Genomic DNA, 27,837 nt, shown 5'->3' with positions numbered 1-27,837 from the left:
AATCCATTTGGAAACATGTCAAATGCTTATAGTATGTGGCCGGTTCTACTTGTGAATTATAATTTGCCACCATGGAAAATGATGAAGTCATCATATTTTATCATGTCTCTTTTAATTCCTGGGCCTAAATCACCTGGAAAAGAGATAGATGTATACTTACGACCTTTGATCAATGACCTGAAAGAGTTATGGGATGATGGGGTAGAAGCATATGATGCATCGACTGAACAAGTATTTCAATTACATGCTGCTGTGATGTGGACTATTCATGACTTTCCAGCATATGGAACAATATCCGGATGGAGCACAAAAGGTTATAAAGCATGTCCAGTATGTCTGCATGAAACTAAATCTCAAAGATTACGGAGTAAAATATGCTACACATGTCACCGTCGATTCTTGAATGTGCATCACCCATGGCGTAAAAATAAGTATTTCAATGGAAAGGTTGAACAAGAAAGACCACCACAACAATTTAGTGGTTATGAGATTTTATCACAATTGGATGCATTACCTCAGGTGACATTCAGTAAACATCCTACATTAAGTAAAAAAAGGCAGAGATCTTCTGATGACACAAATTGGGTAAAGAAGTCTATATTTTTTGAATTAAAGTATTGGCCAGATTTAAAGTTGAGACACAATCTAGATGTGATGCATATTGAAAAAAACATCTGTGATGCTTTGATTGGTACATTATTAAATATAGATGGAAAGTCGAAAGACACATTGAAAGCAAGATTAGACTTGCAGGATATGGGGATTAGAAGTGAATTGCATTTGAAGAAAGTAGGAGACAAGTTTAGTAAACCATATGCAAGTTACACATTGACATTGGAAGAAAGACGTGAATTTTGCCAATTTTTAAAGTCTGTGAAGTTTCCTGATGGATATGCTGCTAATATATCTAAAAATGTGAATGTAAATGATGGAAAGTTATATGGACTAAAATCACATGATTGTCATGTTTTGTTGCAAAGAATACTTCCAGTGGCTATACGTAAATTCTTTCCCAAAGACATATGTGGCACACTGATTGAGTTATGTGAGTTTTTCAAAAAGATAACTGCAAGATCTTTACACATTGCGGACTTATGTAAAATGGAGGAGGAAATAGTTCTCATATTATGTAAGATGGAACGAATATTTCCCCCAGCATTTTTTGACATTATGGTTCATTTGGCAGTTCATTTACCTCGTGAAGCCATGTTAGCTGGACCTGTTTCCTCACGATGGATGTATCCCTTTGAACGATATTTGGGCAGACTTAAAAAATATGTTCGTAATAAAGCAAGACCTGAAGGATCTATTGCAGAGGGGTATATTGTAAATGAGGCATTGACTTTTAGTTCTTTATATATGAGTCAAATTGAGACAAGATTTAGCAGACCAGAACGAAATAAAGATGTTCAGCCAGTAATATGCAATTTAAGTGTTTTCTCACAACAAGCAAGAGTCTTTGGCAACCAGCATAATCAAAAATTCCCTGCAACTTTGCATAAGAAAGCACATTGGTATATTCTCAATAATTGTAAAGAAGTTGATCGATATCGGAAGTAAGTTTTTACATTCTATTATTATTTTTTTTCTAAATCGTCACTAAATTGTAATTTAACCATTTATGCAGCGAGCATCTTCAACTTCTATCACATAAAGTTCCTTCAAATCAACTTCTACAATACCATGAGAGAGAATTTCCACAGTGGTTTAGGGATAGAATGATAACTTTAAAGAATTCAACAAATTCAGAGATCACACATGAGTTGTACTATTTAGCTATGGGACCTGATGTTGAAGTTCAACTATATGATGCTTGCATTGTAAATGGTATTCGATACCATACAAGGTCACGTGATTCTCGCAGAACTACTCAGAATAGTGGGGTTAGCGTACCATCATCTGATGATGGTGACAATTTGGATTTTTTTGGAGTGTTGAAGGATGTTGTTCAACTATTTTACTCTTTCAAGTATAAAGTACAATTATTCTGGTGTGACTGGTTCCAATGTAATCCTAAAAAAAAATCAATGGTTGAAGAGTTTGGCTTCTTATGTATTGACACTTCTAAAACATGGTACACTGATGACCCATTCATTTTGGCCAACCAAGCAAGCCAAGTTTATTATTTAAATGATATAAAGCGTGGAGGCCATTGGAAGGTAGTGCAAAAGGTTCAACATCGAGAAATATACGAGGTAACTGAAGTTGATGAAGCATTTGAAGAAATCGAATTCGAAAATAATTTCCATGTTGATGTTAACCAAGAGATTTCATCTAATGAGGCAAGTTCAAGTTCAATTGTTGGTGAAGACTTAGAGATATCCCATCTTTGTAGATTAGATGTTGAGCATCAACATTTAGATATGTCAAATGCACAAGTGGAATTATGTATGGATGCTCAAAGTATTCTTAATGATGAGGATATTGATACTGAAGTTGATAGTGATACAGATGATCAATTATCTTCTACAGATGATGACAGCGATTAATATTTATTTACATGGTATATATATATATTTGATCCTTTTTTATTTCATTTCCATAAGATATTGTTTCATTACTTGTTCATTTATATATGATGCATATGTTACAGTCATGCCACCTAAGAGGATTGAGCATCTACCGGTCGTGCCTACACCAGATGATGATAGTTCTCCTACTGGTTAGTTTTTATTGTATTTAAATTACAAAAGGTTTATTTATTAAAGTAATTCATTTGTTAATTGATAATTCTTTTGCACCTGTAGGTCGACCATTACGTAGGGACACACGTGGTACACATTCCGATCGGCTGCGACGTCAGATCGAGGAGCGGGGTAGATTACCCATTACTTTCCGTAAGAGCGATGGCCATCCGATTGGCCCCAATGCAGCTGCATTCATGACCGAGTTGGGTGTTTCCATAAAGAAGTTTGCTCCGTTACAAGTTAAAAGTTGGAAGCATGTCCCCGCTGATAGCAAGAATATGATATATGATCGATTATCAGTAAGTACTAATAATTTATAACTACACTTTTATTATTAATCACATGTCAATTTTATATTATTTATTTTTTCAGGCTGCTTTTGATATTAGTTTTGAGGAGGGTCCATCGTCCGTTAGAAAGGAGACGGACAGATTAATGAGTGCAAGATATAGAGATAATCGAAGTAAAATGCATGCCCATTATAAAAAGCTATTGCACCTTCCTCCTATCGAGCGGCGGCAACATATGCCAACTGAGTTTTGTGAGATAGAAGATGATTGGCGCTATATGTGTGATTTGTTTGAGTCAGAGGCATTTCAGGTAACTTATTTTAATGTACCTGCTTTGTTGTCTTTGCATTTCACATTATAGGTAAATCATCTAACATGTTTTGTTGTACAATTATATTATTCATATGAATTTTTGTGTGATAGGCACGATCTGCAAAAAATGTTGAAAATCGAGCAAAACTTCCATATAATCATCGGGGAGGTTCTAAATCATTTATTCAATACAGTTACGACGGTGTAAGTATAAATTGTTTAAATATCGTATATATAATGTATGAATTACAATATTAACACATTAATTTTTTCAGATCGATCAGTCACAGCGAAAAGATCGGATTACCGTCTTTAATGAAACTCATTACAGCACGTCAAAAGGGTGGGTTGGGGGAGAGGGCTGCAACTGCATACGTAAGTGATTTATAATTTACTAAATTTTTTATTAATCGTGGAAAATTAATTTTATAGATATGTTAACATATTTATTATTCTTAGGGTGATATGGTGAGACTGCGTGATGAATATGTTCAGACACAAGAAACTTCAGGAAATGACATTGATGCAGTACAAATTGCGGATACAGTTTGTGATCAAGTCCTCGGTACACGCTCAGGCTATATTAGAGGACTTGGAAGTGGGCCAAAGCCAGTTAGGTCCACTTCTTCAGATGCCACCTCCTCATCTAGAACCCCTAATGCAGCACTGCGTGAAAGGCTCGAAGGCACTGAAGCAGAGTTAGCGACCACCCGACTTCAGTTAGCAAGCACCCAGGATCAGTTAGCAAGCATCCCAAGATCAGTTGCAAGCAATGAGATCCAGACAAGATATATTTGAACAAATTCTTAATCGGTTGGCACCTGGAGCGCTACAATCTTTGATCCATGATTCTTCTCCAGCTCCATCTCCCCCTGCACCTTAGGTTGTGATGGTATGTTAAATCTTCTCATCTCAATGATTGTTTAATTACTAATCTAAATATTGCAACCAACTTCCTGCTATGCTTGATTCCAAGTTAGGCTACTTTGTGTTAAGGCTTGATTCCAAGTTAGCCTCGTTTAGATTAGGCAGAAACTTCTTAATATGAAACTAGATTGCTTGTATAGTAGATGAACAAGAAATTTATGTTAATTCAGTGTTTCAAATATGAAAATATATTGCTTGTGAAGGTACAAAAAGCACTATATTTGATCTGAATTAATATCACAAATATACTTATACTATACTGATCATTCGACACTGCATGAAGGGGAGAATGTTTGAAACTGTAGATCCATGAGTACGATTTCTGGTAGAGGTGTAGGCAAGCAGCACGGCGTCACTGCCTGCCACTTTTTGTGCTTCTTTAGAAGCATTATGATGCACATAATTTCATGTTGATGTTATTGCTGTGATCCATGAATACGATTGAGTTTATATCAAATGGTTGATTTGAAGCACAGTGAAGCTATTACCAAGATTAGAGAATACTAAACAAGATCTATTCAACATTTATAAGGCCTCATATTGTTTCTTCCTATACTAGTTGCAATTGTTTAAAATAAGTGTTTAGGTGAAGTTTTGTTACTTATGCTGCCTATGTTTAGAAATTTGGCTGCTGGCATTTTCATTGCAAAGAATATATGCACTTTTCTTCTTATAAGAAACTTTTTAAGGCTGTATTTTCTTTCCCAGTTGTGTTTGATTCATTTCAATTTAGATTCATTTCAATTCTGTTTCATTTCAATTTTGTTTCATTACTTGTTATATGAATTTATCAAAGAGGGGGAAGAACTCCTTTTATCTGTATGGATTTTGTTTCATTACTTGTTTCATTACTTGTTATCTGAATCAATTTCCTAACGGTTGCAGCTGCAGGAGAAGATGCAGGAGACCAGTTTTGAGTTTGGGATGCCATTTCACTGCCATTTTCATTGCTGAGTGTGCTGTAAGTGGAAGTTGTACTGATCGTGATGACATTAGTGCATTGGACAGCTTGTATATATCTGAACTTTGTGTTTGAATGGTATCTAAACTGTGCGTATTGTATTTGAATGGTATCTAAACTTTATGTATTGTATTTGAATTGGTTTATGTATCACTTTTTGTGTTTTAAGTATGTTTTGAGGTGAATTTTTATGTTGTTTTGATGTATTCTGTTTGTGATAGGTGTGTTTGTGATATAGGTGTGATATTGTATGTGATATGGGGAAAAAAAATCCGAGAGGTGCAGGGCCAGTGTAAATTAGCGGCGAAACAGTTAAATTCATCGCTAACACATCAGATTAGCGGCGAAATGGTCCAAATTCGTCGCTAACACGCAGATTAGCGGCGAACTAGACTTAGATCGTCACTAAGTTACGTGTTCACGCCCAACCTCTCCAACTCTAACATTTCATTAATTTCGCGACGACTTAACTAAATTCGTTGCTAACATTAGCGACGAATCAGTAGGATTTCGTTGGTAACATTAGCGACGAATCAGTAGGATTTCGTTGCTAATATTAGCGACGATTTTTGTAGTTTAGCAACGATTACTATTTCACCGCTAATGTTAGCGACGAAATAGTATAATACTATTTCGTCGCTAAGTTTCTTTTGCGACAATCCTATTGCGACGATACTAGCGACGAAAAAAAATCGTCGCAAAATACTATTAGCGACGACAAAGTTAAGTTAGCGACGAATTTATTTTGTCGCTAATTTACTAAATTGTTGTAGTGTGTGTATCCTTCTCGTTCTATCGGAGTACTCTTCCGTAGCTTCTCGTACCTCGAATGCACTGAGCCTGTCGGCTCCTTTCCTGTGTCATCCTTCTCGCTCGCTTGTGTCTTCTGCCAAAGTCTACTATCTGGATATTACGTGTAATCTCTTAAGTTCCTTTACACTTAAACACACATATCAAATACCACATGATATAATTTCAAACTTATTTGATTACATATCAAAAATCCACTTGGGCACTAATAATCTACCCTTTTTATGTTGGTCAAACTAAGTTTGAAATTAAAAAAATAATAATAAACATAATAAAACCATGAACAAGTATAATATCATAATAACACATACTCCCCTGCATGTATGCCTAATTCCTACCTGTATATCTAATTTCTAATATTTAACTTCTCCCTCTTTTGATAACAATAAAAATACTAGGGTTGAGAGAGAAAAAAATATGATACTAAGTCTTCGTATCATAAAGAATTTTTAAAATTTTAACTAAATAAAGATCAAAAAAATTTTAACCATAAAAAATTAATTTTCATCGGAAATATATTTTAAGTAATTTTTAAATTTTAAAATACATGAGTTCCGTTTGATAATATAATTGTTCAAAAATTCTGAAATTTTATATGCTCATAGAAAATATATCATATGTTACAGAAAAATAATGGGTTGATTCTATTAGTGTGTTAGTAGGTTGATGAGTTGACATATTTTAATTAATGATTTTAGAAATTATCCAGGTTCAATATATTTAATCTAACGGTTATGTAGTTGAGTTAATGTATGATAGATAATGGGATAATAACTTTATTATGGAGTTAGAGGAGTATAATTAGGATTAGTAGATTAGTGAGTAAATTATTAGCCTATAAATAAGTTATTTATTTATCAATGAAATATATTGAGAAAATTTATTTTATCCTCTCTTTTATTATTCTTGACCAGATGAAGGAGTAACAACTAATTTAATTGGTAAGAATTCTAAGTCGTTGTCAATTTCTAAAAGATTAAATGTTTTTATTAATATTATCTAAAAACACTTTACTCCTTTGGGGTTGTTGCCTTATTTTGTTGTTGAAATTGTACAATTAATGCTCATTTCCTACCTTTCCTGCTTTGTCATACATCGTTTGTGGGAGGATAGTCCACATCGACTGGCCATCACGTCTCCTAATCAACATCTAATGAACGGACACGAGGAACCTACTCAAGAGCCTGCTACGTGCGCGTCCGTGAGCATCGCCCTTGACCCCCGGTATTGTCAGCCGTCATCGCCGCGTCGTCCGACCACCGCCGGCCATTGGCCCGGGCACGATCGACGCATCACTCGTCGGTGTGTCGATCGGCATCGGATTCCGATCGGATTGTGATCGGAATCTTACGCAATTTGACCAGAATGCGGACGACAGTAGCACTCGCGCGTTCCCAATCAAATCATGGCTAGATTTTGATCAAATTATGGTCGGAGATCGGCTGAGGAAGGACCTGCCGCGATTTGACCGATCCTTCCTCTCAATCAAAATAATGATGAAACTAGATCAAGCTTATACCTGAAACTCCAAAAGAACAGATAAAATTTTTTATAACTCTAAAGGTGAATTAAATGGCTCGATGGCCTTTTTCTCATATTTAATTGAATAAATAGACAACCATACAACAATTAAAAATTAATTTATAATAATCTAAATTAACTAATTATGATCGATTTATTTCTATTTATAATTTTACATATTAATTAAAAAATTATAAAATAAATAAGTTGTATAAAATAAATGTCTACGAGATGAAATCTATCATCCTAGTAGTTTCACCTAGTCGATCCCACCATCTATAAGGAGATAAATCGAGAAGTTACAGTTGATCATAATCATCTATGATTTAGGTAAATCAAAAAATTATAGTTAACCATAACGGAGAAAAATATTATCTCATTTTCATTGAAATTTAAATTTTTACTTTTTTAATAATTTTATTTCGTATAACCATCCCAGCTATGTTCAAAAGATAAATGTCTGTGGCTCCTGGGGCATAGTTGAGTTGGTTACGATGCAGCAGATTTGCAGAAGAGGATAAGGGTTCAAATCTTGACGAAGCCAGACAATACTCTCCTGTGTCGTTAATAATTGTAATTTCTTGATTTACCTCCTCACATATGGTCATGAAGTCGATCGTGTGAGACCGTTAAGATGACAGATTCCACCTTTGTAGAAAAGATAAATGTCTGCTGTTGAAAACATACACAAACTTCGTGGAGAGTTTCGCGACAACGAAACGACCTACTTCCTACAAATCAAATCAAAGTAAACCACGCGATATCTGTGCCCAGAAAAGTTCTCAACTGCAGCTGACAAGCTCCTCGGGTTTGGAGAGGCTGAGTTATGATGTTACTCAATGCTCATAAAGGATCAGAGGAGTTGGAGCTTAGAGCTGAACCAACAAGGTGAAGCAAGCAAGTAAAATCTTGCTGTGGCATCGCCCAAGAACAAATACTGGCATTTCACAGTGAAAGAATCACACATGCAAATTTGCCAAATTTGACCTTGTGAGAAGCGGAGCAAGGATTGACAGCATTCAGGCCTGGTGCAGTTGGCCAGTCTACGGATTTGCCTAAAGAGACATCGATGACGATGAAATCGGGAGAGGGCGAGAAGTGATGGGGCAAAAGAGTTAGAGAACGGATTGAGAGAACAAGCCCAGAACGAAGAGCAGCAGGTAAACGACCAATGGGCAATGGAGGAGGAGCAGGGCCTGCAGTGGTCCAATGGCGCAGCAGATGACGACGATACAGGGTGTTGTCGTTGTTCCTCTTTCTTCGCCCTTTTAAAGCACCTCCCGGTTCGTTGCCTGCTCTTCCATCTGGATGCCGCTGTAGCTGAACCATGTCAAAGGTTCTTCTCGTGATTGCCGACGCCTTTTGCCCTTTCCTTCCTTCCTTTTTTGTCCTATTGCCTTCTTGGACAAACTTCTTCGCCATCGCAGACTCATTGTCGTTAGATCTAATCTGATGGAGAAGGCTTCCCTTTTTGCTCAACTGGAAGTGGTTTCCATCCTGACGCGTTAGGAGAAAAAGGAAGTGTGTGATTTTCTTTGTTTTTGGATGGGCGGCGGATGGAAGGTTGAAGCTTTGGAATCATCGGAATCAAAAAGTTTGGACTTTTCGGCCTGGATTCCACCGGCTGTTGTTCTTGCTTCTTCTTCGTTCTAAAAGATTGAATTTTGAGCTAGTGATCCAATCTTCGTCTTTGATCTCTTGCTCAGGTTCGAATCTGGATTCCGGAGATAGTCTTCTCCCCTTTTTTGGTTCGTGAGTGGAGTCAACTCGTTGGATTCGCTTTCCGGTGTGGGGTTTAGGGTTTTTGATTGCTTACCAAATTTGTTCGCTTTTTCTTCGTTCCCCTTTCTCCACTTGGATTTGGATCGTTTCCACAGGGCGATTTCTTGAAGGTTTGGGTTCGGGGGCAAGATTTTGATTGGTTTCTGTTAAAATATCTGAAATTTAAGGTGTAGTAGGCGGCGATGTCATCGTGCCTCAGCGGTGGCGGCGGCGGCCGGACCTATGGCTTCGACCTCGACCTGGTGAAACCTCCGCCACCGACGTCGTCCCGCTCCTCTAACACCACCTCGCCTTCCTCCACGCTCTCGGAATCGAGCAACTCGGCGCTCGCAATCTCGATCAAGAAGGCGAGGACGCCTCGGAAGCGCCCCAACCAGACGTACAACGAGGCCGCCGCCCTCCTCTCCACTATCTACCCAAACGTCTTCTCCACTAAGGGCCTCAAGAAGCTTTCCAAGAGCTCGGTGAGGCACTTCTCTTTCCCAGAACCATCCGACCTCCTCCTCCCTCCGCTTCCCGTGCTCTTCGACGCCGCATTCCTCCTCCGCAAGCCCCATCTGGAGGAGCCCGCCGCCGCCGCCGCCCAGATCGAGTTCAAGCACAGGTTTGCGGCCGACAAGGACTGCAGGAGCCCAGTGGGCGGCAGTGCCACCTGCTCCTTTGAGCCTACTTCGCCTGAACCATTCGACGATGACTTTGATGCGGAGTCCATCCTCGAGGAGGAGGTTGAGGAAGGCATCGACAGCATCATGGGCAACCTCAGCGTCAGCACCCCCTCCGAGCAGGACAACAGTGGTGAACTTCTCGGTGGCAGTTCCTCTATCAATCCCCTTCTTCATAGCCTCGTCGGATGTAGAATCAGCGGCAGCCATACTGATCAGCTCGAGATTGGGCTCGGGCTAGGAGTCGAGAGGAACTTACAGTGGGCACTGAAGGCCCAGAACGACTGCGAGTGGTGGCGAACTCCAACGGTGCCGGTGCAAAATATTGTACCGAACTCCAAACCTCCGGCATCAAAGGCAGCATCAGAGAAGAAGAAAAAGAAGGTAGCGAAGGAGAAAATGTGCTACGAGAAGATTACCAATAGAACAGCTTCTACTGATACTCCAAAAGGGAAATTGAAGGCTAGTTTGGGGCTCAAACTGAATCATGAGGAGGTGCTTAAGGAATGGTCAGACCGCAGCTCCATGTTCCTCGAGTCACCGGAGTCATCTGCCAATCCTCTGGTAAATGCTTTACTTCACCTGAAGAAGCATAAATTGATCTCAAATTTCACCTTTTTTCTTTATGGTGTTAGCTCCTAGGAAAAAAAGGAAGAAAGTAGGAAGGTGGGGAAGAGAACAAAAGAAAAGCAAAGATAAAGGGGAACATGGTGAAGTAATTAAAGTGGACAAGGCAAAACAAAATTAAACTACACTGTATTCCACATTGAACTTTAAGCAAAAGCACCTTACACAATTTGAGGCATTTGCTAAAATTTAAGCTAGAGCTAATATGATAATTATCACTATTTGATCGGCACAACATTGCAACTGTCTGGAAATTGCAAACTCAAGGAATGGACAGAGTTTGGTGTTTAGAATTGCCAGAAACTTCAGCTGTAAAAAATTGTGAACTTCATTATTTGCTTGTTAAGGACTTGACATGAAGAGAAAAGAGTTATTGGTTATTTGGTGAAATCATGTCTTTGTTTGACATTATGGTATGCATTTTTTGCAGGCTAAGTTGGCGGACCTCGACCTTCTTCCCGATGCCAGTGGGGAAAGGGAAACAAGTGTAACGAAGTGCAAAGAGAAGCGGAGGAGCAGGCTTTTCTCTAAGAAAATCAGGTACCAGGTGCAAAAGATGAATGCAGATAAACAACCTAGGAAGAAAGTGAGTGTTAGACATTTACTTCTTCATTTGTGATTCATGTACTGCGATTGTGTCGTTTGATCAACAGAGAGATAAACCCATGTCGACTAACCTGTCTAGACTTAGCTTCATGCTTTTTCTTAGTATAATCTCCAAACTTATGCTGTGTAAGTTGTCGATTACATTGATTCTATGACTTGATTCTGATTTTTCATGCTTGGCTTGTGAGATCCAATTTCTGCTTTTGCAGGCAGGTCCATGAGGAATCTACCCCTTCACCGGCAGGCAATTAAAGAAGAAAGCCAGTGATTTCATGACCTGGGGCCATTGCACCTCAAGAAGGCAAAGTTTGGGGGTAATCTTTGAGCTTCTATGTGCTTATAATTATTGAAATGGGTAAATAGCAAAGTAGTGGGCAGGGATTAGATTTGAAGTGAATCCTTTTTAAGACTTTTGTCGATTGTCCTGAGTGTTTTGAAAGGCCAAAGTTATATGTCTTTTTATAAGCAGAAAAAATGATTTGGAGAAAGTTTCATTCAGTGGTTGGTTTAATAACTTGATAATTGGTTGGTTAGGTTTGCAATAGCTTATTGCAACAGGGAGTTACTCCAGAAAGGAACAACAGAAAAGCCAGAGCAAGACAACCTGAGGAAGAGAGATTATTTCATGCCATAGCAAACATTATATGGGAAAAGCCACAACGTTGAGGCCACGGAGCACACTCTTTTATGTTTATTAAAAAGAAACCTTGTGAAAATGCAGTTTTCTGGAGCCTTTTTCTCTTGTTTTATTTAAAGAAAAGTTGTCTTAAAACTTGCAGGTTGTTGTGAGTTTACAAGCCAGACACTAGTTTACGTAGTCATGGACTTGGGGCATTCTTGATATGTAGGGATTCTTTGAATTATCATATTGCAACTACTGCATTTGAAAATTTTACATTGGATTTTTGTAACACAAATGATCTTTGAAATGGTTTGTTCTAGAGTGCCTTGATGTACTCCTATTGCGCCATGGATTTACAATTTGATGCTACTCTTGGAAGGAGTTGCTTTATCTTCAAATCTATATTGCCCACTTTGTTATGAATTTTTATCTCTTCAATTTTGATAAAAGATGGAATCCACCACTCTAACAGTCTCACACGATCAATCTTATAATCATCTGTAAAGAAGGTAAATCGAGAAAGTTATAGTTGATCATGAATGTGCTATAATTATAGCCATTGAGCATCTTAAATTCTTTCATTGCACGAACAAAATGAATCACATTGACTTGGTACTTAAGTATTTCAAGTCTAACTCTTCACTATATATTCCTTCACAAATCACAAAATGTTTGTTCTCTTTATAGCTGCTAATTGGTTATGAATATTAACTAATCAAGTTCATTAGTATTCAACTTTATTTATTTTATATATTCTTATACTTGAATGAATATAAATAAATTTTATCGAATATAATATCAAATTTATTTACAAACATTTAATTCATTTATAATCTAAATTAGTCTCCCTAAATTCAAACAACACTTTTCTCTGGAACCAAAGGTTTCGTAATTAACCAACAAGTATATACCCTCGTGATGCTTGACTTGCTACAAACAAAAGACACCACCACAATAGTTGTTGCCTTCACTAAACCCAAATACCCCCACACATCATACACCCTGACTAATTTTAAAAGTGAGAGATCCAATCCTATAAAAATTTCTCATCAACCACTAAAATAAATCAAAAAATATAAATGAATCCTACCAGACGTCTGGCCAACGTTATTTATTTAACTTAGTCACTTGATGTGTAAGGTGATGCATCATAGCAAATAAACTAATGTGTTCGTCGCAATGTCAATAAACTAAGCTAATGAACTGATTAATAGGCAACTTAGATAGTTGGCTAGTTTTCTATTAAATTAACCCATCCACCTGATTATCTCTTATTAATTTGTTTTCAAAATTCTTTAACCGCCTGTGTAATCTTCAAGGCAAATTCTTTTGAAGAAAAATACAAAAATTTCACTTCCATTACTATTTTTTCAAGGATTAATCGCTAAATGTATACGTTATCAGTTAATAAACTTCACAAGAATGTTCATCACATGATAAATTTTGAAGACTTTATATAAGACAATAAATTAATTAACTTTAAAAGTTCATAGAACTGTTAAAAGTTGCCAATAGTACATTTAATATTCATCAATTTTAGAAAAAAAATATAATTATTTTGAACATAAAATGTTTTGAAAATGGGAGTAGACAACTTGAAGTGTTTACAATTTGGTGCTGGAGGATATATTCAACACTTAACCAACATCACACAATGGCAAAATGACAAGGGAACTTTTGAAAATGTTAGACGAAATATTTATATTCAAAGACGTGGCGAGCAAAAAATTTATTGCGATTACAGTTTACTAATTTTCACATGGTTAATAATGATAAAATGAGCTAACGAAATAAGAGATAAAATGAGCTCGAGCGAATCCTTTGCGGCAAAATCCATCATCAATGAAGAACCACCTTGGAAGAACTTAAAATATCCTTAAAGCACAAGAAGATATTTTCAGACAAGAGTTGACTAATACCTTACAAATTAAAGAGGAAAACTAAGACAAGCCTAAGGTGGTGCAAGTCATAGGGGGTCACAGTGTATCCAAGTTTATTACTGGGAACAATAAGACGTCCCAACAAAGCCCATGTAAAAACAAAAGAGTTTGCTTCGTTTGTGGAAATAAAAAAAGAACAAAAAAGAGTATCATCTTCCAACGAATAATGTGATGTTGATGTGTTGTTGTCCAAGTATACTGGAATCAAGAAACAAAGTAAAATTTGAGTAACACTTAATACTTGTGGCGAGAAACTGAGACTGATTAATTGATTTAATGTTTTGACACGGGAAAGAATTAGGTATGCTATGAGATTATATATACATTGACCTACCTAGTCGATGATATTACATTAAGCTAACATAGCTTTAAATGGTTGGGCTAAGATGGTTGGAAGAATACCAAACTTGAAGCTAAAAACTATTGTTACTACTTCCATACAGACTTATCTGATTCTTGTACTCCTATGCATAAAATGTTTCTAGTGTTGTTATCATATCATGTTTGTTGAGTTACATAATATTGACTAATATTGCAAACTGTTATTCATGTAGTAAAAGTATTTTAAATGTAAAAATCATATTGTACATTTGTAATCATGTTGGACTACAAGTTGATACTTGTTAATCATGATAATACTCAAAAATAAAATGATATCATGAAGCCAGAATATGCAAAGAAGAATGCAGAAAGAGATTTTAAATTTATTTTTATACTAGTCGTTAATAATTGGGTGATAACTGATGGTAGTAAAAAAGATTATCCAAAGACAATAGGCAAGGAATTGTAACTGTGGGTAATGAAAATTAAGCAAACCATCTATTTTTTTGACTTTCTAGTTCTCTTCAAAACTTGAGGTTTTTTTGAGCCTTTCTTAGCAGGTGGGGCAATCATTTTTGCCTTCTTACGCACGGATCCCTGCAAATATTGAAGACTCATTAGCATTGTGAATACAGTGCAGGATAAAGAAAAGGCATTTTTCAAAAAAAAAAATAAAAGAGAAGAATTAAGGCAACTTGATGTCTGCCACAAGTTGGAAGGCAATAGAAAGAAATGCTACAGAAATCCTAGAACATTCATACACAGCTTACTGCATCAATAAAGCTGACAAAAGGTACATACTAAAAGTTCATCTGTTGCTAACCAGCTACCAATATTTCTTGGCTTCTATCTTGACTGGGAGAAAAAAAAAACTAAACTATACAGGAATTGCTGTTGCATATTAGTAAGAACCCAACCAAAGAGACAATAAGACTATGAAAAAAATTGTTAGGATTTCTAGCATATTTCAGTTTTTATAATTTAGTATGCAAATGTATGATTGATGACAATATTTGAAACCTCCATTAAACCTGAATATTTCATCCAAAGATATGTGTGAAAAAAAAAAGCAAGTGCACTAACAGCACACAATAGGCAGAATTATCTCCTTGAACAGTTGGGGAAACTCAGATGCAATCTCAGAGATAATTATGATTTGCCCTGCTTAACTGAGTGAATCAAGTTAGAAGAAATAAAGTTGCCATCTCAGACTCACTGTGGAATGTGAAACAAAAAAATGAACAAAATATCACATGTTGTTTTGAAGGAGCCTCAGAAAATAGTCAATCAAGCAGCTGATAACATAATTGTAAATAGTAAACAATTATAAAGGATGTACATCATGACAAGGATTAAAAATTCATTCAAGCGGAGCACCAAACCCTGGCTAGAACAAAACAATATCAATGTTGTGCCAACAGATGGTATTGGTGCCACCAATTGTTAAAGTCACTTCATGGTATTGGTCTTTTTTTCTTTCCTCAGCATAGCGCACGATGCAGAACCATCATTTTCACTCACTCCCAATGTGACGAATACCCCTTCCTCTCCGCACAACCTCCAAAGGCATCTCTTAATGACCGCCCCATTCGTGAAACCCTCGCGATCACCCTCCCTTCTCACAGCCTCCTATGTTGTCTCCTCTGTGTAAACCCCTTGTGGCTGGTATCTTCCTCACCAGTTCGAGCATGACCTCGACAGCCACCCATACTTGTGTGATCTCTGCAAGCGTTTCCAACCTTCATTACTCTCAAATAATTTATGACCCCCAACAGAAACAATCATTTGCAATGCTTTGGTTTGCATTCCCATCAAGATCGATGGAGGGTGCTCTTAAATCCCATGATCTCTCCTCTTTTCATTTTCCCAAGGTAATACATGTGGTGGCCACCGAAAGTGTCGCTATTCAGGTGTCTTTTTGAAGTCCTTATACTGAAGGTAAGGTTGAGCTAACCCTAACATAGGCCGTTATTCAGCCCATTCTCATGTAAATTTGTGGTGAATTCCTCAAACAGCACCTCCCACTTCAAGGTATTTTCTGCACGCAACCCCTCTTGGTCAGCAGTTGTCAAGAGACAAAATAGTGATGACTGACATTCCTTCCACCGCCAGCTACCTAGGGGCTACGATCCCTTGACTTTTGCTCAGTGACTGCTACATAGAAGTTTTGTTCTGGCGGCAACCGTCATCTTTCCTTGCCAGTGAGCTTTTCCCTTTCGTTGAGTTGTCTCTTTTAGAACTTTCTGTTGTGTTGGTTCCAGTTGTAAGCAGAAAGTATCGAGTGTTGTAGATGTTTTTGATTTCCTTTGTGATCCACAGTTGAACTTTGTCCCATCACCCCCTTCCTCTACTCAAAGCCATGAACTCCATTAAGAAAGCTTGTGCCATCAACAGCCCTTTGAAACCGATCAAGTAATGTTTGGGTAGATTGGAGAGGTCTTCAAGGCAACTAATTAACTTTATGCTTAGTATCTTCGTTTTGAGCTTCAGAGATATTGTTCATGCTCTGTGTTTCCATACAAGTGCTCGGTTGTGATGGTACTTCATGTTCATGTATCAAAGACAAGTGAATCATTTCATGGGAGTTATTGTTGTTGTTATGTTCAATGGCAGCAATTAGAGGATTATTTTAACCAATTGAGTATTGCAAAGGGGTTAGTTAAATCCTTTTGGTGAACCTTAGTTTAGACATTTTCATCCTATGCTACTCTCTATATTTTCCTTGCATACAATATTAGTCAGTTTAATTCGGTTTTAAACTGCTTTTGTATGAGGGCAACCTACACCTCTCTTATAGAAGGGTTTGACCATAATGGTATGACCAAGTGAAGTCATCAGGAGGGTGGCGTCAGTGCACACAGTTTGCAATTTGAAAAAAAAAAAAAAAACTAGTATGTTAGTAAGCCATAATAAATCATAAAACTGAAGAAACTCGGCTGTAAGCAGACTAAACTGAAATATCAGGCATATCAAAGAGGTACGTATAAAAACTTGCAAAATCAATGTACCCTAGTCACAAGACAAAAACTTCAAATTATATGATTTGTTGTCAATATCTTCATGTTCTTATTATGCAATGGTATGAATACAAATTTAGGCTGTAGAATTCAGTGGTGTCATAGTTTACCTTGGTCTTATCTGTATGATCAGCATCTGCATTTGTCTGATCACTTTGATGAGCAGGATTTTTTGTTACCTTATCTGTCTCTTCTTCTGAATCAAATGAAAAACCATCAAGTGTTCCTGCAAAATAATAGAGCTTCAAGTTAAAAGTTCAGTAGGATAAAAGAATGAATTATGATAAATGATAACTGCAATTGTAGCATATGTTGCAAATAGTTTCATCATCAAGCAGTATCAAATCCAACTATTTATTCTGAATTTTCTATATTATTATAACAAAGAGAGAGGATTGTAATGGAGATCTGAGATGGACAAAAAAACAGAACATTTATGCAGTCTCAAATAAAGCAGCATTAGATAAGAACCAACCGAAACTGTAAAGCTCGAAGCTAAACTAAAAGTAATTGGCCTATTACAACCTTCTAAATACCAAAGACAATCGGAAAGAATCAAATATGAGATAGCAAATAAACAGAAGAAAAAGAAAAAAAAAGTTGATATTAAGAAGCATCCACCCAACAGTTTGCAAACAGCATGTTTCTGGATACAGATTCTTCAACAATCATCCACAATAAACTAAAGTTTCAACATGATAGAAGATTCAATATATAACTTTACCTTCAACCATTGTCTCAGCTTCAAATACATTTGACTTTGGCTCCAACTGTATAAAATCATTCATGATTGCCTCTATCTGTCCATAAAGAGAATCGAGATGATCACTTTTGTATTACAGAACAATGGGACATATCCTCTAGAAAGTCATTTGATGAGTGCATTAAGAATAACTGGATTTCAGTGTCATCAGCTAGAATGCCCATACAAATAGATGTATCTCAAGGGACGGCTACAAAAATCTAGAAAAACAGCTCTATTACTATTAAATGATAAAGATTCAGGGACAAAAATACAAGATGGTTGAGAAAAGATCGTGACCATTAAATTGAATGAGTAGGGGCCAGATGATTTTATTTAGTTCTTTCTTTTCTCAAAATGGGTGTCATAAATTATAAGTTAACACTTTTCTTGCATTCTGAATGATCATCACTGGAACATGTGAGAACTGATGGACCATGATATTTAAATTATCATGTCCAAAACAAATAAAACTGTTAAAAGAATAATTGAAAGTTACAGGTTTGATCCCTTGGTCAAATGTTTTACTTATGATGGTCAAGACATGGGATAAGTGAATATTTGTCACAAAAATATCCATAAACCACAAAAACTCTGAACCAAGAATGTCAAAAACCATATGTTTGTCTAGCAATACTCACATAACACAACTTCCAAGGTAATATTGTTTAGATAAGCTTTTAATTTTGGATGAAAAACTAGTTTTAGGATAGTAGCAACAAATGTAACATCATCATCAATATATGGAAGCACTCTCACACACAATCACATTATTGTTATATGGGGCATGCCAACCTTGGTTTCAGCCCATTTTGGATGATACAAACATAGAACTTACAAAACCCAATTTGAGACAATTACAGTCAAATAAAACCTAAATTCTATGAATTCATTATATTCTTATTTTTCAAAGTCAACAAACCAAATGGTAGGGCAGAAAAGGATGAGTCCAGTCCAAAATGTCAGCATGGTTCAAACTTCAAACTGCATTAATTTGTGCCAACACTAGGAGATTAAAAGGGTGCGGCCAATCCAGAACCATTGACAATACTGGAACTGATAACAAAATACATTTCTTGAAAATTATTCAGTATTTGGCACTTGATTTCTTTTTAAAAAAAAAGGAACATCACACAAACCAAGCTTGGCAACATATGTGAACTAATAGTGGCCTCCATCCTATTTTTAGTTTTCTCATTTGTTATTAACAATTTTAATGTAATATTTATATTTTTATGCTTTAAATTTATTTTTATATTCCTTCAAATTATTTTCATTCACATATATTGTAAATTTTTATTTTTATTCATTTTAGATTATACCTAAGAAAGGTTATATCAACTAAATATTTCTAATTCTTTTGTGCTACATATTTAAATTCACATACTTTGGTTATTTATATTTCGTCATTTGCCATTATTTATTATTGTATTTCTATCTCCCTATTCTTATTTTGAACCAAATGCATGGCATCACCATTGACCTAGAATGACCAAATAAGTTGAACTAATTGAATTGAAAAATCAACTCACCAATTAGTTCAAGCTACAAGAGTATTGTGAAAAATGATCTTCTTGGCTTGGAAAAATGTGTTATTCTTTCAAAACAAGAATTACTGAATTAATTCTCCAAATTTGAAGTATTCTTTCTAGTTCAGTTTGGAGATTTTTTGAATGGTCAATTTTTTTTAGAGTTCATTCTCCTAAAAACACAAGGTATTCATTCTCCTAAAACACTTATTCAGTGAAAATAAATGAGCTTCAATATATTTGCAGTTGTGAGTTGAGTTCATTCAACTTAAAACACAATATAGAACCTTCTAATATTTGTTTGCAATGGATAGAGCATATTGAGGAACACATTGATTACAAACCTTTGCTTCTGACTGTCCTATGCTGACCTAAAAAAAAAGGAAACAAGTAAATTAGTCAGATAATTCTTTCAAAAGCATTTTTGTTTTTAATCATAAAAGTAACTTTAAATGGGTGGGTAGCATACAACACAAAATGTCCTTGAAGAAACTATTGTTGTTTTATATACAGTCCCTGTGACAAAGAGTAACAAAAATATCAAATGCTAGTAATGGGTGAATTTCAAGCCAGCAAAAAATGAATCTCATGGATAAACATGTAGGGCAAAAACTAGTGAAGTATAATAGATGCAAAGAAAGAAAAAAAAAACTAGAACAAAAGTTTATCCAAAAATAAAGGAAAGATTAAAACTAATCAAAACACACATAAAAAACCTATAGCTTATTCTACTCCAGCAATTCATAAAAGGACATAATCCTAATGATAACCTTTTCATCAACTTCAATATGCTTCAACTTTATCCAGAATCTGAAAGAACCAGTAGCATCTATATTGTATCAAATTCACAATGTTTTTTTTTATAAAACAAGCATAAAAATCTGAGGTAAATTGAGCACGTTAAAAAAAAAATTTGCCAGCTGCATAATGGTTAAGATCTTTAAAAAAATTTCAATGTTTTAAAAAGCATATAAAAGTTGGGTACCACATATGTAATATACTGCATGTTTATACGAAAGTTGCTAATGAAAATATATGTGGTCCTTATAATTAACAAATAAATAAATATGTTACTTATATTTACAAAACATAATAATTTACCAAGAAATGAAATATAGCACTGATCCAGGAAAAAAATAATGTGTTAATGACATAATTATCAAATCCTTATATAGCTCATTCATAACACTAAAAAATGGAGAAGGTATGCTTGCATTTGTTGAGAAAAATAAAAGCTAACTTTGCCAATTTCCTTTTCATTTGTGAAAAAGAGTTTGGCAATATTTTTCCAAGTAACAAAAAGTTATTTTTTTCTCGTTTTCAGGAAAGTTGATGACTTTTGTGTAAAAAATAATTATTATTTAAAGAGAAGTCAAAAAGAAACAGTGAAGAATATGGTCTCATGATGAACATGTGATAGGAAATCATTAACTAAACTCAGTGAGATTTAAATAACAAAATAAAATAGGAAAAAAAGGGAAAGGAGCCGCATTCAATTCCATACTATGATGAATGAAGAAGAGAAGAAAGAAAACATAAAAATTACAAAGAGTTAAATAATACTAACCTTTTAGGTCTAAGAGCAATTCATTGTTCCCAGTAGGACCATTTGACATTACGATTCGTCCAATAGCACCTACATCTCCACTAAGATCTATGGAGTCCCCATCACATTCAACAAGTGCCTGAGTAAGTGCAATTAAAACAAATTTATCAAATTCGAATAACATTAATGCACCAAACTCAGTATCATGTATCGTACTAAAACAAAAAAATATGAATTACATGTAACCAAAAAATATGTGGAGAAAATTTAATGAAATATTTTCTATGCTGTTTGGTCAACATTTGACTCAAGCGTCAAACACCTAATGCATGGATAGCTTTTCATAAAGGAATGCATTGCCTATCAGAAAAATGGCAAGGCATGAACTGGAAGGATCAAATGTTATTCTACTCTGGTAATATATGATATATTAAAGGGAAACAGAACCCTTTTTAATTGCATAACCTATATGTTAATAAAAACAAGAAATACCTTGGAACGTTGTACTTTGTCTGTGAACACTAAAGGTAACCTGGAGACCTGAAATACAGAAGGGTTATTCATTATACTATAATAAGCAAGCAGGCAACAAAAAAAAAAGGAAGTGACAAGAAGAAGCAGTAATACATTACAACAAGCATATCAAATCCTAATATCCTATACCATTTGCTGTTTAGAAAGGGAACACTCTAACTTGCAACTCAAATTCACATTTGGTCATGTGAGCAGTGTTGACAGCAAAGAGAAGAAAGAAAACATTTCTTGAAATCATTCAGCTGAGCAAAATTAGTGGTAGGATGTGGTATCTTACAGAAGATCCTGCAGGTTTCTCTTGTGTGTTTTCTTCAATTGGTTCCTTCTTATTTGGACTCGAAGCATCTATCTCAAACAATATTCATCAAATTTAAAGGTTAAATGAAACAGCAGTAGTAGAAAATTGAGACTAAAAATAAGATGGCACCTAAGCAATGTTTCATTTACTAGGCGCATAAAAATTTGTTTTACCTTGGCTCAAAATTTGATTATTCTCATGTTTTGCATCTGTTGGTTCCTCAGTCTTGATTAGAAGGTTTTCTTCACCAACATCAATTTTGATGGAATCTTGTTCATTCTTCCTTGCCTTTGGCTCTTGTTTTGCATGAGCAGACCTTTTGGGGTGCTTTACTGGAGAGGAATCAGACCCAGAAGATACTGTCACAACATCCATGCTTGGAGGCTGCTCAAATTTTTCAACGTGTCAAACTAGAATAATTGCCATTCCGGCTAATGTGCATTGAATGCTTTTAAAATCATGCACATACTTAGTAGCATGGGAGCAGAGGCTCCAACATTCAGCTCAATATTACTTTTCGTACGTGTTAAATCTGACTGAGTACCGCTTATACCCAGTTGATTGTGAAACAAAAAACTGTGTCTGGATTCCCGGCTAATAAGGGTCTTCTACATGAATTTTAACTTAATATTGAACAAATTTATGAGATTTCTGAGATAGTGACATCACGTGCCAAACAGACAAATTGATCTGACTGTAACAACAGAAGCAGCGACAAGTATTTTACCAAACAGGTTCCAGACAAGAAAAAAACCCATAGCTCGTTAGTTATGATACAAGGACTCAGTGAACAATTCGGCATGCAGGCAGACCCAAATATTACAATAGAATCAAGGATTGATTAAAAATTAAGTTCACAACTTAAAGATCTTGCTATGCTTTTAAACATTCAAAAGGAAAGGAAAAATAAACAAAATGGTAGGAAAATACGGATTTTTAAAACCCTAATTTCACTTCCGCTAACCTTTTTATAGAAAACAAGAACCAAACCTATTCATGAGCGATACAAGAGCAGATGTGAAGAGACATTGGTGGCGAAAGAAGTAAGAGCACCTGGAACAATCGCAACCAGTCGGGGGATCCTTCGCGCGAGTCGCTCATTGCTGGAGACTGGACTGGGGTTCGGAGAGGGTTTGCCTTTGCCCTTCCTCTCGATTCACCGAGAGAAAGTGGAAGATGGGTCTCAGTGCAAGGTCGAGGTAGCCGTGAGGAGCGCTATGCCTTCGCCTAGGAAATATTCGTGTCCGATGAGGAGACCGGAAAGCGGAGAGTCTCTGATCATCGCGGTCACTGACGGGTGCTCCTGCTACATAATCCTCATGGCCGTCGTCCTCGGGAGAGTGGGAGTGCAGTCGAAGTCAGCAACGAGGCAGACGATTGCGATCGAGGAAGGGAGTGGGACGGGGTGTCGCCATTGGGAAGAGAAAGGGCTTGAGTCGCTGAAACGTAGGGTTTATGAATTACGATAGCGAGCGAGGGCAGGGGCCGGGGTTGCGAGGGTTGAGACCTGGAAGTCGCCCGTCGCACGATCGCGTATCGTCTACTCGATCGAACGAATGAAGAGTTTTTAGACAAAAATCTAGAAGCCGTCTTTGTTTTTTCAAATCGGGGCATTCTATATTAATTTTTTCAAATCGTGTATAATTATTTTATTATTTTTTAATATTATTAATTATTATTATTTTTTATCTAATTTTTAAATGATCAGATAGGTTATATTAATTACAGAAACATAATTTTAATAATATAAATAAGAACGATAAAAATTTACATTGTAATAGTTACGATTTCATAATTATTATAACATAAATAAAAATTTATATTATATTAGTTATAAAATAATAACTATTATAATAACTACTATAACGTGCCTGACTGATTTAAAATTTAGATAGAAAATAAATACTAAATAACATTTAGGTAAGTGCGCATGACAAAATATTAAAGTGATATATCTATTAATAAAAAAAAATTAAAGTATGACAACTTTGATGATTTGAAAATAAAAGAGCATCTTTTTATTTTTTGCTCAAAGTTTTTATTGGTATAATCGACCTCTGATTAAGGTTGACCAAGCTTGAATTGACTTAAGTTGAGATTTCGATATTTGATCAATATATTAGGTGGTAAAGTGAGATGTCAGGTGGGTCATAGACTTGTAAGGACCTTGTGAAGTTAAAAGGGGGTTGAATAGCTTCTCTTCGAACTTTTGTCGATGAAGGAGACAACTCTACCCTGCTCACAATTCAACAATGCTAACAAGAAGGACTTTTACTTGGTATCCGCCTTTTGAGGCGACTAATCCAAGGATCTTCACTCAGTCACTCTTCCACTATTCTTCTCCTTCTCGGTCAAAACACCAAAGGCAGAGAAACCTTCTTACACCAAGCTACACAAATGAAGTACACAAATGAAGAAGAAGAGAAAAGATGATTACAACGTAGTGAGCTTCTTCTTCTTCACAAGAACACTCCAAGCTTTAGGGTTGAACACCAAGTGGTTGCTTGATCACTAGAGCACAGGAGCTTGGAGTTTGAATGAGAGTTAGTGCCTCTTCCACGAAGTGCCCTCATCTCTTATACCAGCTCAGCTTTTAGGCCATCAGTCGACTGGATTTACCACTCCAGTCGACTCATGTGGTCAAACCTCGACAACGGCCACTGAACTGCTGATATCACGTCTGATTTTCATCAGAATTCAAAACTCAGTCGACTGAATTTCCATTTAGTCGACTGATTTTGACCTCAGTCGACTGACGTGAATGTCCAGTCGAGGCCTTCAGCCTTCTGTGTTGCCTCAGTCGACTAGACTTAAAATATAGTCGACTAATTATAAAGTTGACTCGACTGGCCCGTGTATCGGTCGACTGAACCTGTGTATCAGACATAATACTTGGTGCCAGTCGACTGAGCTTACCCTCCAGTCGACTGGTAACAGTGAAATATGACTGAAATGAATTTTTCCTCACCTGATCAAGATTCTGGTCGTCGACCTTCTTGATCTTCATGTGCCTTACCTCGTAAGGGCTTTCCCGTGCCAAAAGCTTGCTCCCTGACCCTTGGACTTTTCCTTTGCCTTGCCTTCGATCTTCTCACCCGCAAGAACTTTCCTCATGCCAAAACTTCCTCTTGGACTTTCTCCACTTGCCTTACTCCGTAAGGATTTTCCTGCACACTTAACACACAAGTTAAATATCTCATCGTGTGCTCTAAGGTTTATTGGTGTCAAACGTCAAAACATAACTTATGGGCATTATTGCAACAACAATCTCCCCCTTTTTGATATTTGACAACCCAACAACCTTAGAGCACCTTTCTCCCCCTTTGACAAATAGCAAAAAGTCAATATCCAATATAGAACCACATGACTCTAAAGAGATACATTGAAGACGGCAAGACCTACCCCTAAAATCATGCATATATCAACAACCAACAAATATCCAATCAGATAACGCGACAGCGGAAAGATATCAAGACAATCATGCATAGAAACAATTACAAACAAATAATATAATATGCATCAAAATATCCATAAAAGAACTAAAATATCCATACACAACCTGAATGAACCATACACCAACCACAAACAAAAGTCATAGACAGGACACAAAGAGCAACATAACATCAAAGTAATAGTAAATGTCAGAAAGCAGTACAAAAAGAACGACGACACTGACAATCAATCAGCATCCATCGGTGGCGGAACAGCATCAGTGGAAGGCTCTGAAGCAGAGGCCGGCGGTGGATGAGGACCGAGCATCCATCACTCAACCAGAGAGGTCAAACGGTCAAAACCACATACCACCTCCTGACGCAACTCGTCAAAACGAGTATCCATGGCAGCGAAGCCGCTAGTCATCTCTTGGCGTAGCTCCTCAATGCGTGTGTCCACGGACTCAAAAACAAGAAATACCTTGGAACGTTGTACTTTGTCTGTGAACACTAAAGGTAACCTGGAGACCTGAAATACAGAAGGGATATTCATTATACTATAATAAGCAAGCAGGCAACAAAAAAAAAAGGAAGTGACAAGGAGAAGCAGTAATAAATTACAACAAGCATATCAAATCCTAATATCCTATACCATTTGCTGTTTAGAAAGGGAACACTCTAACTTGCAACTCAAATTCACATTTGGTCATGTGAGCAGTGTTGACAGCAAAGAGAAGAAAGAAAACATTTCTTGAAATCATTCAGCTGAGCAAAATTAGTGGTAGGATGTGGTATCTTACAGAAGATCCTGCAGGTTTCTCTTGTGTGTTTTCTTCAATTGGTTCCTTCTTATTTGGACTCGAAGCATCTATCTCAAACAATATTCATCAAATTTAAAGGTTAAATGAAACAGCAGTAGTAGAAAATTGAGACTAAAAATAAGATGGCACCTAAGCAATGTTTCATTTACTAGGCGCATAAAAATTTGTTTTACCTTGGCTCAAAATTTGATTATTCTCATGTTTTGCATCTGTTGGTTCCTCAGTCTTGATTAGAAGGTTTTCTTCACCAACATCAATTTTGATGGAATCTTGTTCATTCTTCCTTGCCTTTGGCTCTTGTTTTGCATGAGCAGACCTTTTGGGGTGCTTTACTGGAGAGGAATCAGACCCAGAAGATACTGTCACAACATCCATGCTTGGAGGCTGCTCAAATTTTTCAACGTGTCAAACTAGAATAATTGCCATTCCGGCTAATGTGCATTGAATGCTTTTAAAATCATGCACATACTTAGTAGCATGGGAGCAGAGGCTCCAACATTCAGCTCAATATTACTTTTCCTACGTGTTAAATCTGACTGAGTACCGCTTATACCCAGTTGATTGTGAAACAAAAAACTGTGTCTGGATTCCCGGCTAATAAGGGTCTTATACATGAATTTTAACTTAATATTGAACAAATTTATGAGATTTCTGAGATAGTGACATCACGTGCCAATCAGACAAATTGAACTGACTCTAACAACAGAAGCAGCGACAAGTATTTTACCAAACAGGTTCCAGATAAGAAAAAAACCCATAGCTCATCTAGTTATGATACAAGGACTCAGTGAACAATTCGGCATGCAGGCAGACCCTAATATTACAATAGAATCAAGGATTGATTAAAAATTAAGTTCACAACTTAAAGATCTTGCTATGCTTTTAAAGATTCATAAGGAAATTTAAAAAAATAAACAAAATGGTAGGAAAATACGGATTTTTAAAACCCTAATTTCACTTCCGCTAACCTTCATCTAGAAAACAAGAACCAAACCTATTCATGAGCGATACAAGAGCAAATGTGAAGAGATATTGGCGGCGAAAGAAGTAAGAGCACCTGGAACAATCGCAGCCAGTCGGGGGATCCTTCGCGCGAGTCGCTCATTGCTGCAGACTGGGCTGGGGTTCGGAGAGGGTTTGCCTTTGCCCCTCCTCTCGATTCACTGAGAGAAAGTGGAAGATGGGTCTCAGTGCAAGGTCTAGGTAGCCGTGAGGGGCGCTATGCCTTCGCCTAGGAAATATTCGTGTCCGATGAGGAGACCGGAAAGCGGAGAGTCTGTGATCATCGCGGTCACTGACGGGTGTTCCTGCTACATAATCCTCATGGCCGTTGTCCTCGGGAGAGTGGGAGTGCAGTCGAAGTCAGCAACGAGGCAGACGATTGCGATCGAGGAAGGGAGTGGGACGGGGTGTCGCCATTGGGAAGAGAAAGGGCTTGAGTCGCGGAAACGTAGGGTTTATGAATTATGATAGCGAGCGAGGGCAGGGGCAGGGGCTGCGAGGGGTGAGACCCGGAAAGTTGCCCGTCGCACGATCGTGTATCGTCTGCTCGATCGAACGAATGAAGAGTTTTTAAGACAAAAATCTAGAAGCCGTCTTTGTTTTTTCAAATCGGGGCATTCTATATTAATTTTTTCAAATCGTGTATAATTATTTTATTATTTTTTAATATTATTAATTATTACTATTTTTTATTTCATTTTTAAATGATCAGATATGTTATATTAATTACAGAATCATAATTTTTAATAATATAAACAAGAATGATAAAAATTCGCATGGTAATAGTTACGATTTCATAATTACTATAACCTAAATAAAAATTTATATTATATCAGTTATAAAATAATA

At 36.5% G+C, this 27,837-nt stretch overlaps 4 protein-coding genes and 1 pseudogene across 8 annotated transcripts; 3 read left to right on the top strand and 2 right to left on the bottom strand.

The window, feature by feature from the left end:
• Positions 1-15: 15 nt before the first annotated feature.
• LOC141812690 (uncharacterized) lies at positions 16-2,489 on the top strand. Its single transcript, XM_074700703.1, has 2 exons — positions 16-1,514; positions 1,628-2,489. The coding sequence occupies exons 1-2, from the start codon at positions 16-18 to the stop codon at positions 2,487-2,489; spliced, it is 2,361 nt and encodes a 786-aa protein (XP_074556804.1).
• Positions 2,490-2,595: 106 nt separating this feature from the next.
• Positions 2,596-4,172, top strand: LOC141812689 (uncharacterized; annotated as a pseudogene).
• Positions 4,173-8,835: 4,663 nt separating this feature from the next.
• Positions 8,836-11,907, top strand: LOC141812658 (protein CHLOROPLAST IMPORT APPARATUS 2-like). Of its 3 annotated transcripts, XR_012600321.1 has the most exons (4): positions 8,836-10,516; positions 11,010-11,119; positions 11,395-11,499; positions 11,720-11,907. XR_012600321.1 is itself a non-coding variant. In XM_074700675.1 (3 exons), exons 1-3 carry the CDS (start codon positions 9,473-9,475, stop codon positions 11,435-11,437), a joined length of 1,197 nt encoding a protein of 398 aa, XP_074556776.1. In that variant the 5' UTR covers positions 8,836-9,472; the 3' UTR covers positions 11,438-11,690. The 3 variants fall into 3 exon arrangements, 2 of the variants coding, with proteins under 2 accessions (XP_074556776.1, XP_074556775.1); XM_074700675.1 differs by lacking the exon at positions 11,720-11,907 and having other exon boundaries at positions 11,395-11,690; XM_074700674.1 differs by lacking the exon at positions 11,720-11,907 and having other exon boundaries at positions 11,010-11,165; positions 11,395-11,690.
• Positions 11,908-13,532: 1,625 nt separating this feature from the next.
• Positions 13,533-23,157, bottom strand: LOC141812574 (DNA-binding protein BIN4-like). Of its 3 annotated transcripts, none has more exons than XM_074700580.1 (11): positions 22,788-23,157; positions 21,908-22,118; positions 21,714-21,781; positions 21,395-21,442; positions 20,924-21,041; positions 19,826-19,872; positions 19,701-19,727; positions 17,810-17,885; positions 17,196-17,311; positions 14,564-14,665; positions 13,533-13,682 (listed from the first exon to the last, which is right to left on the bottom strand). In XM_074700580.1, exons 1-10 carry the CDS (start codon positions 22,833-22,835, stop codon positions 14,567-14,569), a joined length of 858 nt encoding a protein of 285 aa, XP_074556681.1. In that variant the 5' UTR covers positions 22,836-23,157; the 3' UTR covers positions 13,533-13,682; positions 14,564-14,566. The 3 variants fall into 3 exon arrangements, with proteins under 3 accessions (XP_074556681.1, XP_074556683.1, XP_074556682.1); XM_074700582.1 differs by lacking the exon at positions 13,533-13,682 and adding an exon at positions 13,841-13,945; XM_074700581.1 differs by lacking the exon at positions 13,533-13,682 and having other exon boundaries at positions 14,440-14,665.
• A 2,082-nt stretch (positions 23,158-25,239) lies between these two features.
• Positions 25,240-27,406, bottom strand: LOC141812572 (uncharacterized). The gene is made up of 4 exons (XM_074700579.1): positions 27,044-27,406; positions 26,160-26,370; positions 25,966-26,033; positions 25,240-25,694 (listed from the first exon to the last, which is right to left on the bottom strand). The coding sequence occupies exons 1-4, from the start codon at positions 27,089-27,091 to the stop codon at positions 25,497-25,499; spliced, it is 525 nt and encodes a 174-aa protein (XP_074556680.1). The 5' UTR covers positions 27,092-27,406; the 3' UTR covers positions 25,240-25,496.
• Positions 27,407-27,837: the final 431 nt, after the last annotated feature.

The sequence above is a fragment of the Curcuma longa genome, chromosome 19 (genome assembly GCF_044706935.1).
Source record: "Curcuma longa cultivar G26 ecotype Majalengka, Jawa Barat chromosome 19, ITB_CL_G26_1.1, whole genome shotgun sequence".
Lineage (NCBI taxonomy): Eukaryota > Viridiplantae > Streptophyta > Magnoliopsida > Zingiberales > Zingiberaceae > Curcuma > Curcuma longa.
Note: the sequence above shows the minus strand (reverse complement) of the source record. Positions and strands in the feature narration are given on the sequence as shown.

Coding starts and splice junctions, on each gene's coding strand:
- LOC141812690 (XM_074700703.1), top strand. CDS start 16: ATGTCAAATGCTTATAGTATGTGGCCGGTTCTACTTGTGAATTATAAT. Junction 1,515..1,627: donor TTGCATAAGAAAGCACATTG/GTATATTCTCAA, acceptor CCATTTATGCAG/CGAGCATCTTCAACTTCTAT.
- LOC141812658 (XM_074700674.1), top strand. CDS start 9,473: ATGTCATCGTGCCTCAGCGGTGGCGGCGGCGGCCGGACCTATGGCTTC. Junction 10,517..11,009: donor AGTCATCTGCCAATCCTCTG/GTAAATGCTTTA, acceptor CATTTTTTGCAG/GCTAAGTTGGCGGACCTCGA.
- LOC141812574 (XM_074700580.1), bottom strand. CDS start 22,835: ATGAGCGACTCGCGCGAAGGATCCCCCGACTGGTTGCGATTGTTCCAG. Junction 21,782..21,907: donor TAATCAAATTTTGAGCCAAG/GTAAAACAAATT, acceptor TGTTTGAGATAG/ATGCTTCGAGTCCAAATAAG. Junction 21,443..21,713: donor AGAAACCTGCAGGATCTTCT/GTAAGATACCAC, acceptor TCTGTATTTCAG/GTCTCCAGGTTACCTTTAGT.
- LOC141812572 (XM_074700579.1), bottom strand. CDS start 27,091: ATGAGCGACTCGCGCGAAGGATCCCCCGACTGGCTGCGATTGTTCCAG. Junction 26,371..27,043: donor ACTGGCTGCGATTGTTCCAG/GTGCTCTTACTT, acceptor AAATTTGAGCAG/CCTCCAAGCATGGATGTTGT. Junction 26,034..26,159: donor TAATCAAATTTTGAGCCAAG/GTAAAACAAATT, acceptor TGTTTGAGATAG/ATGCTTCGAGTCCAAATAAG.